Source organism: Phragmites australis, chromosome 21 (genome assembly GCF_958298935.1).
Source record: "Phragmites australis chromosome 21, lpPhrAust1.1, whole genome shotgun sequence".
Lineage (NCBI taxonomy): Eukaryota > Viridiplantae > Streptophyta > Magnoliopsida > Poales > Poaceae > Phragmites > Phragmites australis.
The window spans coordinates 1000547-1012871 of NC_084941.1; the positions used below are offsets into that span (position 1 = coordinate 1000547).

General features: G+C 40.6%; 1 protein-coding gene across 1 annotated transcript in view; it reads left to right on the forward strand.

The window, feature by feature from the left end:
• Positions 1–9653, forward strand: part of LOC133903301 (uncharacterized) — a 33909-nt gene extending 24256 nt beyond the window's left edge. Inside the window, exons 46-63 of the mRNA XM_062344607.1 lie at positions 31–954; positions 1034–1107; positions 1202–1541; positions 1623–1721; positions 1792–1944; positions 2643–2824; positions 2904–3413; positions 3914–4091; positions 4176–4312; positions 5412–5538; positions 5929–6150; positions 6230–6589; positions 7591–7749; positions 7824–8099; positions 8171–8371; positions 8450–8502; positions 8581–8689; positions 8870–9653. Of these exons, the coding sequence (XP_062200591.1) occupies positions 31–954; positions 1034–1107; positions 1202–1541; positions 1623–1721; positions 1792–1944; positions 2643–2824; positions 2904–3413; positions 3914–4091; positions 4176–4312; positions 5412–5538; positions 5929–6150; positions 6230–6589; positions 7591–7749; positions 7824–8099; positions 8171–8371; positions 8450–8502; positions 8581–8689; positions 8870–9208 (4443 nt within the window). The 3' untranslated portion in view covers positions 9209–9653. The remainder of the gene's footprint in view (positions 1–30; positions 955–1033; positions 1108–1201; positions 1542–1622; positions 1722–1791; positions 1945–2642; positions 2825–2903; positions 3414–3913; positions 4092–4175; positions 4313–5411; positions 5539–5928; positions 6151–6229; positions 6590–7590; positions 7750–7823; positions 8100–8170; positions 8372–8449; positions 8503–8580; positions 8690–8869) is intronic.
• The last annotated feature ends 2672 nt before the right edge of the window (positions 9654–12325 follow it).

Here is a 12325-nt window from a genome sequence, read left to right on the forward strand (position 1 = left end):
TAATGACATTATATTTACAATTCTTTGCAGGAACATGAAACTGTTAAACCTAGTGGAAAAATAAGATTCACGGTACTTGTTTCTGGTAGAGCTAATGTACAACAAAGGAACAGAACCAGTCCTAGCAGAAGCAAGACTGGATATATTCAAATTAGCCCTTCCAAAGAAGGGCCTTGGACAAACATGAAGCTAAACTATGCTGTACCTGCAGCATGTTGGAGGTTTGGCAATTGTGTGATTGCTAGTGAAGCAACAGTCAAGGAAGGCAACAGATATGTTAGCATACGTTCCCTTGTGTCAGTTACTAATACAACCAATTTTGTTGTTGATTTGCGTCTAAAAGGAAGATTTTCTCAAAGTGCACGATCAGATGAACAAGAAGAGAATTTTGAAAAAGAAGATCAAATCTTGGTCGGAATGTTAGAGCCCAGTTCTACGGTCCCAGTCCCACTATCAGGCCTCTCACATCCTGCTGTACCTTATACATTGCAGCTAAGACCGGCAATTCATCATGAACACATGAATTACTCCTGGAGTGAGGTCCAGGAGAGGGGCAGTCAAACTGAGTTCAGAAAGGAGGAGATCCTAGATATATGTGTGTCAGATCTGTATGAGTCAGAAAACTTGTTATTCTGCTCACAGATAGATGGCACTTCCTGTTCTTGTCAAGGACTGTGGTTTTGCTTGAGTATAGAAGCCAAGGAAATAGGCAAAGATGTTCGCATGGATCCAATATATGATTGGACCATCGTTATCAAATCCCCGTTGTGTTTGACATACTATCTTCCCATTTCTGCACATTATACTGTTAGTTCTAGCCACCTCGACGATGAAGATTCAAGTTGCTCCCAGGGTACCTTGAATTCTGGTGAGGCTGTGAAGGTTCATAATGTCGATCCAAGAAACCCTTTGTATTTTTCCCTCATTCCACATGGGGGATGGGAACTTATGCATGTACGTATAAATTTGCTTTCATTCATAGATGCTTACTTTCTTGCTTCTGTCCTTATTATTGACATGTTTCTGGTTCCAGGAACCTGTTATTATATCACATCCGACTGAAGTGCCTTCAAAATTTATCAATCTAAGAAGTTCTCTATCCAAAAGGTAACAATGCAAACATGAAAACACTTTGTAGATAACATTCCAAAACCTCACTAGTGAGCTTCTCTTATTCTGTTTGTCTTCTATTCTTCTGTAGGATTGTACAGATTCTTCTTGAACAAAGCAGTGATAATGACTATTTGATGGCAAGGGTTATCAGAATATATGTTCCCTATTGGATATCTTTTGCTAGATTGCCTCCACTTACTCTGCGACTAATTGATATCTCTGGAAGGAAAGACAAGAGACGGTTTCTTGTACGTCCACATTTGGAAAGGAGTGAGAAGCTCCTCTATGATATAAGACATGACGAATTGGTTGAGGGATACACTATAGCGTCTGGATTAAATTTTAAGGGCTTAGGCCTTTCATCATCTGTTGGCAGACATGGAGGACAGTTTGGATCTGTGAAAGAACTATCACCTCTTGGTGATATGGTTAGTTTGGATCTTCTTAATCTTTTTTTATTTTATTTTGAACCACTTTGATTATAATGGTGTTGTTTTTATCTATTCTAGGATGGTGCGGTTGATCTTTCGGCCTATGATGATGATGGAAAATGCATGCATATTCTTCTTTGTTCAAAGCCATCCTCATATCAAGCTGTCCCAACAAAGGTAGCTGCATTTTAATCTACAACTACATATCACAAGTGTCAATCAGTTAACTCATGTCCTGACACAACAGGTTATCCATGTGCACCCGTACACAACATTCACGAACAGGGTTGGACAAGATTTGTACATAAAACTTAGTGTTGGAGATGAGCCAAAGGTCTTACATGCATATGACTGGAGGGTTTGTTTTATGTACTCTGAGGGGGATACTGACAAACTGCAGGTACTACATCATTCTCAATGATTGCACCATCTAGGTTAATTGTACGTATGAGCTGTTGATGAAGCCATTATTAAAAGTAAATGACCATGTTAGTATTTACCAAGATCTTTTGTTAGCCATTTGGTTCAACTGGCTTATGCTTTCTCTTTATGTGCTCAATGCTGTGGTGGTTTTACACAAGATATTCTGTTAGCCATTTGGTTCAACTGCCTTGTGCTTGTTCTCTATATGCTCAATGTGGGTTTCTGTACATTGCACTAACTGGTTAATTTTTTTAATTTGCATCTATCATAGTATTGGTTATGCTAATTGTTCTATCTGAAAACGTATAGTGCTGTGTTTAATAGAGAGCTTGCATGACTTGCTCAAGGTTTTTCCTATCTAGGGAGACTGAGACAACACACTGGACTTGCAAGCCTTATGCCTCCCATGCTCTCCAATTTTTTATATTTCATTATTTTACCTTTGCAAACATTATCTATGTTGAGAAATAAGAGTGATGTGTGAATGCATGTGTTACCTTGCAAAAAGACTAATTGATGTCATCTAAGGATATCACTTTTGGCTCTGCTCTCAATAAGATACCACAATTTTCCTTAAGTATTAATACCACAATTTTCCTTAAGTATTAATCTTTGTTGGTTGAATGATTCAGAGGAATATATTTGAACTTCAATTGCCATTTGTCCTATTTGAAGGTTCGGCTGGTGGATACAGACTGGTGTCAACCTCTGGAGATAGTAAAAGAAGACATCATTGTTATAGCAATGAGAAAGCAGGACGGTACTCAGAAATTTGTGAAAGCCGAGATACGTGGTTATGAGGAAGGTTCAAGATTCTTGATTGTATTCCGTCTGGGGCCAGCATATGGGCCAATCAGGTAGTACAAAATGGTATAACAGCATGCAGACATTTGTTTCCGATTTTTATGACTATGACCATTGCATGATTGCATGTAGGATTGAAAACCGGACGAGTAGTACAACTATCATTACTCGCCAGTCTGGTTTAGTTGGAGAAACTTGGATCCAAGTGAAACCACTTTCAACCAGAAAATATTCTTGGGATGACCCATATGGACAGAAAGTTATTGATGTTAGCATCCAGAAAGGAGATGTTACTATTGTCGTGTGTGTTGACCTGGAAAACTCTGTTGGAAGTTCCACCAGTTTTAGGGAACATGGCCTCGAGTTCAGTATAGTTGAGACCATTGATATTAAGATATTGAAGTTTACCGATTACCTAAGAAGACAGGATGAAGTAAACGGATTGCCTGGATCTGAACTGATTGATCACCAAGCATCAGCATTGGAGACACAGCCAGGTGCTGGACCCTTAGAGCTTACTGTTGAACTTGGAGTTGTTGGAGTATCTTTGATTGACCATAAGCCGAGGGAGCTTTTATACTTGCATCTGCAGAAGGTTTTGATTTCATACATGACTGGTTATAATTCTGGGATCACTAGCAGGTATAGTTTCCAACAAATGTATTGTTTCATCGACATTATGTCGAGACATGCGCATGTCTGAAAATCACTTTTTCTTCCCCATGCAAGAGAACTGGATTTCCATCATTGTGGGAACTGGGAATGTTGAGATACACTTAGTTGTTCACCTTGTTTTTTTTTGTGTCATATAAGTTTACGTTCATTCTTGAAGCCACTCTTTTGGAAAAAAAAAAAGGTGACAAATAGGTTCATCATATTTGGCCAAGACGATGCACTTGTTGATTCGTAGAAATGTTTGATATCTAGCCTGTTCATTTGGTTTATTTTCACTTTCTCCTGTCATATTAGATCAGCTGCTTGTTTGGGAAAGTCATTGCTTTTTCCTATTTATGGCCGACATCTGTGGACATTGGCTGAATAGTTTAACTGATGACAGCTATGAAACTAGCTCCATGGCATATCTTTTTCCTATTCGTAGCATTATGGCATTATGGGCTCTGTTGATATATAGTGCTTTTCAGGTTTAAGTTAATTCTTGGTCAGTTGCAACTAGATAATCAGTTGCCACTGTCTACAATGCCGGTTGTTTTGGCTACTGAGACCAGGTCTGATTCAAACCGTCCTGTTTTTAAAGCTAACATTGCTGTTAGCAATGTAACTTCTAATGGTATTCAAGTCTACCCACATGTCTATATCCGGGTAATGTTGTCACACTGCATATTTCAACAAGCAATCTATATAATATTAACCCATGCTAAAAATTGGAAACTGTATTTTCTCTAGGTAACTGATCAAACATGGAGACTGAATATTCATGAACCTATTATTTGGGCACTGGTTGACTTCTACAACAATCTTCGTTTTGTCAGCGCCAGCAGTAGCACAACTGTCACTGAAGTGGATCCTGAGATACGAATAGAGTAAGCTCCTAAGTTGAAGTCCCTTTGCCATCTGAATATTTAGAGCAACTGTTAGATATTTTTATTTTATTCCTGGGACGAGTCTCTATACATCTGAAGCTGCTTGATGTGTTTCCAATTTGATGTATCCTGTCATTCATCAGTAATTAGTGCTGAAATCTGGCGTAGCACTACATTTGTTATCTAGATAGTGATAGATGTTTTACCCTTTTCTAGAAAAAGAACTCACTCAAAATTTAAGACGGTATTTTTGAGTTGGTTGACCTTGTTTTCCAGTTTGATTGCCCACATAGTTCAATTTGGAGCATTAGCTTTAACTGATAATTTACCCGTGTCTATTTACTTAGATGTTGTTGATCATTGACGACTTGCAATTTCTTGCCATGTAATATTTAAGATAATTCTGGCTGTGCCAAGAACTTGCTTCCAATTTTTTTTTTTAATAGTTCTGGAAGATTTGACATTTCATGGATTGCGACCTATAATTATGCTGATTTATGGAGTTCCTGTGAAACATCGTTGTGTTTAAATGATCCATATGTGATATATTTTGTGCACCCTACAAAGATGTGCAGGTGTTTCCATGCAACCATTTTGGATTCTTTCACATCCCATTTGGTTTGATAGTGTACTCGTGTCCAATTAGTTTGATGGGTAAGACTTATGCAGTGACATAATTAAGTCACATTGTGTGTTTAGACATGCAGGGTCCAAAAGTAGGACAAGGAAGTATCAGTTTGTATTGTAATTCTGTTAGTCCAATTGTTTTGGTTTCTCTGAGTAGGAAGTGTTCTGCGATTTGGTAATTTGTTGGCCTATTGCTACTTTTGAACATAAGCACCACTGTAGTTTGTTCATTCATTCTGCTTTTCACAAATTTCCACCCAATACGCGGCACAAGTACAACCAAAACATGTTGCTAGCAATTGGTCTTCTTCGGCATAGTGGGGTTTTTGTTAAATTTGTGTGATTAGTTTGCAAAAGCATCAATGTCTACTGCCTATATGTTTGAATATAACTTAGCTGAAATACAACATGGCATATTTGAGAAATAGTTTTATAATTTGCAGGCTTTATTTACTTGATATTTTTTTGGCAGGCTTGTTGATATTTCAGAGATAAGGCTGAAAATATCTCTGGAAACTGCGCCTACTCAAAGACCCCGTGGTGTACTTGGCATATGGAGCCCTGTCCTATCTGCTGTGGGTAATGCGTTTAAGATTCAGGTAACTTAATTCCAGAATCAGGCTATGTACCGAACATCATGTTTCATGGCCTGTGCCTGACTATTCCAGTTAGATTAGGCCGGATTTGTGCCACTTTCATCAGAATCCTACTTTGAATTTTATGAACTTAGGTGATATTCTGTAGCCGCGCAGGTGACCATGTTCGGGGCTCTGTACTTTTGTAGGTTAGGATGGGTTCTTGGCTAGTCAGTGTTGCCTTTTATATCCTTGTTTCTTTTGTATAAATGGGTGTGGGCTGGTGGCGGATGAGCATTTTTGTTAACATATCATCTTTGTTCTCTGGTGGTTGGGGGGGGGGGGGGTTATTTCTGAATTGTTACATAAAAGATATTTACTTTCTGAATTGTAACTCCCTTGATGTTTGCATAGGTGCATCTGCGGAAGGTCAGGCGCAGAAGCCGGTTTATGCGAAAGAGCTCCATCATCCCTGCTATCATGAACCGAATCAAGAGAGATCTGATTCACAATCCTCTGCATCTGATCTTTTCTGTAGATTTTCTTGGAGTGACAAAATCAACTTTGTCATCACTTAGTAAAGGATTTGCGGAGCTCTCTATTGATGGGCAATTTCTTCAGCTAAGATCAAAGCAGGTGAATTTTTGTGCTTATGTTTTATTCTATGCTTGTTTATGTTACCGCCATGAGACACTTTAAGTGGTATATGATTCAGGTTTGGTCAAGGAGAGTCACTGGTCTTGGTGATGGGCTAGTTCAAGGGACTGAAGCATTTGCTCAGGGTTTGGCTTTTGGGGTTTCTGGTGTTTTAAGAAAGCCAGTTGAGAGTGCCAGACAGTATGGTGTTATCGGCATTGCACCTGGTCTTGGCCGCGCTTTTGTGGGTTTTATTGTACAACCTTTAAGTGGGGCTCTGGATTTTTTCTCATTGACAGTTGATGGAATTAGTGCTAGTTTTATGAGATGCGTCAACATTCTAAGTAACAAATCTGTCCCCCAGAGGATTAGGGATCCTCGTCCTATCCACCGAGATGGTATAGTAGGAGAGTATGACAAAGTAGAAGCTGCTGGTCAGGTATGTTGCTTTTTTTCATATTGTTCATTTCCTTTTTCCTTTTGCTTTTTGATGGGAAAATGAACGTACATAGGGATCCACTGGTTCCCAGAAGACAGGCCACCTGCCTTATAACTGTTTCTATTTAAGAAAAGCGAAAGAAATTTTTAAAAAATAGCAAGAAGAGCAAAGTGAATCTGGTGAAGCTGCTTCCTGAAGATTTTCATATATGCCAAGAACTGTTAGGATTATCACAGCCAAAGCCAATGTATCATCTTTCATTGTCTGAGGCCCTTCCCTATAGAAGCCCAACTAGTCAACATCAACAAGCAAGAGCTTCATCCATCTGAATCACTTTGAAAATTGCATTTTTATTTTGTTGAATCCAAATATGCTAGCAATCCAAAGTTACCACTTCCTTGAAAATGAAGTTTAACCAGTGGCCTTACTTCTACCAGCTTGCAACATGTCAAAAATATCTGAGTCACAAATACCATCTGAATCTCTCTTTTTTGAAATTATAGGATAAATATGACCATCTGAATTTCTCTTTTTTGAAATTATAGGATAAATATGCTTGTATAAAGAAGCTTGAGTTATGCAGAGTTTTGAAGTGGTCTGTACACTAATAGAGTCAATTAACACATAGTTGTGTTGGGCAAAATTCTGCAATAACATGCCTCAAAAATATGTGCTAAATCATACTGTGTTACTTGAAAGGACCCAGTACCGACTTTACAGTTACAACATGAGCAAGCATAATCATACATTACAAAGTGATGTACTATTGCAACATGAGCAAGCATAATCATACATTACAAAGTGATGTACTATTGATTCTATCAAGCATAGTTTCAATCAGTCAAAAGGTCCACCTTTGTTACACTAATCAAGCACCCAGGCCAAGTTTCCAAAAAAAAAAAAAACAAGTAGCAGGAGATGGCTGTCATGTGGATATTACTCCAGTAGGAGAATTATTTTTGCTATGCTTTACACTTATATTTGATTAATCCGTTCTCCAGATGGCCCTTTACCTGGCAGAAGCTAGCCGATATTTTGCATGCACAGAATTATTTCGAGAACCTTCTAAGTATGCATGGGCTGATTACTACGAAGACCATTTTATTTTACCAAAACAGAGGATTGCTTTAGTAACTAACAAGCGGGTGATACTGCTTCAGGTGAGGCTTATTCCTGTCTGGTAATATTATCAAATTACTTAATTTTTTATTAAAACTCATTTTCTTTTGTTTAGTGCTTGGACCTAGATAAAATGGACAAGAAACCTTCAAAAATACTTTGGGATGTTCCTTGGGAAGAAGTACTTTCATTGGAGCTGGCAAAAGCTGGGTATCAGAGGCCTTCACATGTAATCGTGCATCGGAAGAATTTTAGGAGGTCTGAGAACTTTGTAAGACTTATTAAGTGCAACGTTGATGAAGAACATGAACCTCAGGCTCTTTCACTTTGTTCTTCAATTCGGAAAATGTGGAGATCTCACCAGGCAGCCATGAAAGTTATACCCTTGAAGGTTCTCCACCGCCCTTTGTCCCTCCCTCGCTCTCTCTCTTCCCTCCTAAACTGAACTCATACTTGTAATAGGTTCCATCAGGCCAGCGCCAAATGTATTTTGTGTCAGATGATGATAGAAGGGAATCCCACAGTTTTTCTAGGCCTCTTCTAAGCTCGAGAGGAACTTCTAGTAATGTTGAGCAACAACTCATACACCATACAGTTAACTTCCAGAAAATGTGGAGCAGTGAGCCAGAAATTCGGAGCCGATGTAAACTAGTTGCCAAGCAGGTAAGTGACTATGTAAGTGACCGAAAGAGAACTTTTCTCGGATATGCCATGTAAAATAACTCTCGATCTTTATTCTAGGTTGCAGACGATGGAACGGTGTTTAGCGTCTGGAGGCCTCTGTGTCCTAGTGGGTATGTAGACATGTCGTTGTATCCTTCTAATGTATCTTTTTTAAGCGATGCTGAAGGTATTGAGCGAATTATTTTTAGGTATGCCTCAATTGGAGATGTTGCTTATGTCGGCACCGATCCACCGCTTATTGCTGCTGTCTACAACAACGTAAATGGGAATTTTGTACTGCCTCTTGGCTATGACCTGGTCAGTATTCAACGGCACTTTGCTGCCAGATGCTCTTGGTTAATGTTGACCTTATTTTCATGCTGCATAAACTTATAAATTTTTAGGACAACTCATTGTTGTTATTCGAGCACTGTATGGGGGAAATTCTTCTGGGAATTCGGTTCACGGATTTCACTTTCATATTTGCCTTGCGTGCAGGTTTGGAGAAACTGTGCTGAGGATTACAGGAGCCCTGTATCAATATGGCTTCCAAGGCCACCCAACGGATTTGTAGCTCTTGGATGCGTTGCTGTGCCTGCTTTCGAGGAGCCCCCTCTTTATTGTGCCTTCTGCGTGAACGAGAGATACGCTGAGGATGCAGTGTTTGAGGAGCAAATCATATGGGCGTCATCTGATGCTTGCCCATGGGGATGCTATATCTACCAAGTTCAGAGCGGCTCGCCGCAATTCATGGCACTTCGTCTTCCAAAGGAACAGTCTGAACTGAGGCCTAAGAAGATATCGGGGCCCTATCTACAACCAGCATCGGAGACTTAATACCAAGAAAAGCTGGCTAGGGAAAAGAGGGCCACCCACTGGTGCTCGAACCCGGGTGCTCGCAACAAGTATTTTCCTGAGGAGCATATACTGTATAAATCCGAGGAGCATATACAGTATGATCCTGGCCACAGGGTTTGGTGCCCCTACCTAAAAGATGGAAGCCTGAGGAGCATATATTGTATCATATACTGCTGTCTGTGGCTCCGTGATCAGAGCATACATAGGGACCTATATTCAACACTTCCTGGCTGGGTGTAAATGCTGTAAACTAGTAGGTCAATGGTTTGTAAATGCAAAATTTTGTAACGTTGCTACAGTTTTGTCCAGTATTAGTAGATAATTAGGTGTGGCATTTATTTGCAGGGGAATAATTATGCGTTGTGACTTCTTTTGTTCGTCACTTTCTTGATTTGTAGTTGTGCGCGGTCACTTTCTTTTGTTATCAGTTTCTTCCGCTGCTTCGATCGACTATCTTTTACAATATTTCAGTTGCAGTCACATTGAAAACATCGCACGCAATTAGGAGTACCTGTACAACAGAGGTCCTCTCGCTTTGTCCAAACTCCCAAAGTTTCTTGTAACATCGTCCTGCCGGATGAAGAACCACACAACACATCCTTGGAAGCAAATAAAAGGCATCTGCGATTGCATGCACCCTCGCTGCAGCATTCACCATCACCAATCCAGGGCGAGCTCCCGGTTGACCGAGCACAAACTTGCTGGAGATAAGCGCACGGCACGCCGCCTGATTTTGATGTGCCGCTGATGTTAAATGTTAAAAGAGCATGTTTGGTAGAGCTATAGCTAAAAAAAAAAGAGTTAGTATCTCTACCTCTTAAGAATTTATGGATTTAGAGCTCCAAGTATATCAAGTATGTTTGGATAGGATTTTTTGTTTTGATTTTAGACTATAGAGGTTAAATCCACTTTATATTAGCATAAAAACTTCATATCTGAAGTGGAGCTGAGATTGAAGCTCTGCGAAACAGTGACTTGTCATCGCGTTAGCCGCTCCGTGACCTGTGGGTTTGGATCAGGCAACGCCTCGTCTGGTTCGCATGAATGCACGCACGCACGCACGCAAGCACCTGTGAAGCGCTTCGTCGCCGGAGCCACACATCGCATGAATCAGCGAAGCAACGGTGGGCCGTCGAGACCGCGCAGCTCCGGCACGCAACGCCGCCGTGTGAACCGAAGGGGACGGCTAGCTAGCTGGTGCCTGTGGTCCGCGGCGAGGCGGACACGCAAGGAAAAACACAGACCGTGTAGTACGTCTGAACTCTCGAAGAAGGAAATATCAGCTGATATTTCTGCAAAGTGCACTGGGACTTGTTTCTTTTTTTATTTTTGGATTACAAGATGACTCGCATCACTAGTATGTAAGCACACCACACCACATCCACCCTTTTTAACATATTTGTATAGATAATATCGTTGAAATCATTCACGTGCAAGTAAATCATATGCAGTAGGATTTGAACCTTAGTGAATAAATTCGTATGCTTACATCTCTACCACCACACTAAGTGGTTCCCAAGTGTTTCTCTATTTCCTCGCGTAAACTGAAAAATCAATCAGCAGGGGCCTGAAAATTGAACCAAGCCTGAAAATTCAAACTTGGAGGCGGAATCTGGAGTTGTAAGTTTGTAACTTACTGAATTTACTACACATGCGCCACTTGTCATCATCGGACTCGCTAGCGGGCCATGGCCAAGCGTTAGGTCAATCAGCGGCAGGCATATTGGGCCGGACCATGGCCAGACGTAAACAAGCTCCCCAGAATAATCGCAAAAAATCCTCTTAAAAAAAAGAATAATCGCAAAAAGTCTTTTTCGTAAAAGTTCATTTGAAGTGAACACGACAAAACAAATTCCAAAGAAATAGAAAGGAGACAGGAGAGTAGTCGGTGAGTGAAACGAGAGCCACAAACGGATCTAGGAAGGGGCCGAAAAGGTCGCCGGCGCCGGGGCCTATGGGCCAACAGAAAAGCGCAGGAGGAGACGGCGATGCCCGGAGAGCGCGCCGCGGCTCCGGGAACATGGGGTGGAGATGGCGCGGGGACGGATAAGGCTGCCACGCGAGCCACGCGCTCGCTCTTGGTGCCCGCGCGCGGCCGCGTCAGCACCAGCTCCGGGTCTCTGATGATTCGCTCCCTCGGTCCCTCCCCTGGCCTTGGCGCCACTTGCATGACACCCTGACCAATAAGAAACAATCATCTCCGCCCGAGTGACTTCGCTTCGCCGATCCCCTCGCATTTGGAAGGACTGGGAGCAAGCTGCTTTTACAAGAGATCCTATCAATAGTTTTAACTCTAAAAATTCCTAGATCTAAGTATCCGTAGCTCTAAAGATTTGTTAAGTACACTATAACTTGTGTTGTTTGAATAAGTCATCTTATTTTTTATTTTAAATTAGAAATAAATATGTTAATCAGTTTATTTTAGTATATAAACTCCACGTGTGATGAGATTGAGCTGGGAGCTGGAGCTATCAAGGTTGTTTAGATCCGCGTGTATGCTGAGTCACTCGCGTTTATGCAAAGGCGCAAGCGTCCAAACCGACCACGTACCAAACACCAACGGCCTAGCCAAAATAGGAGTACTAGTAGAAGGAAGGGTAATCTTGCTCCTCCTTTTACACTAGACATTAGACAATGCCAATCTCGCTACCAAGTCCAAATTTCACGGTGCTCCGTGACCTTTTCCTCTCAAAGTTTTCAGAGCTTGTTACCTCGGTGACTCCAGGCCCCGAATTTTCTCGCAAAAAACAGCACCAAAATCTACTGTTTCCCAAACAGAACAAAAACTGTGCCATGAAAATTGTCAAAAATAAAAAGGAAAAGGAGAGGGGTAAAATGCAGGAATACACATGTTCCCACTGGGTACAAGTTGAACAAGGGTTTTTTTTTTAAAAAAAAAGCTAGTCTTGGCTCAGTTAGTGGAGTTTTTTATTTTCTACCCACTAGAGATCTAACCTTATATTTATTTTTTATGTGTCTTATAAGATAATTTTTTTTCAACAATAGACGATATATCAGTCGACAACTAGCAATATACAGTTACTTATCAATCTTCAGTGATAGACGCTGTATGAGTTCATATGTATAATAATATAA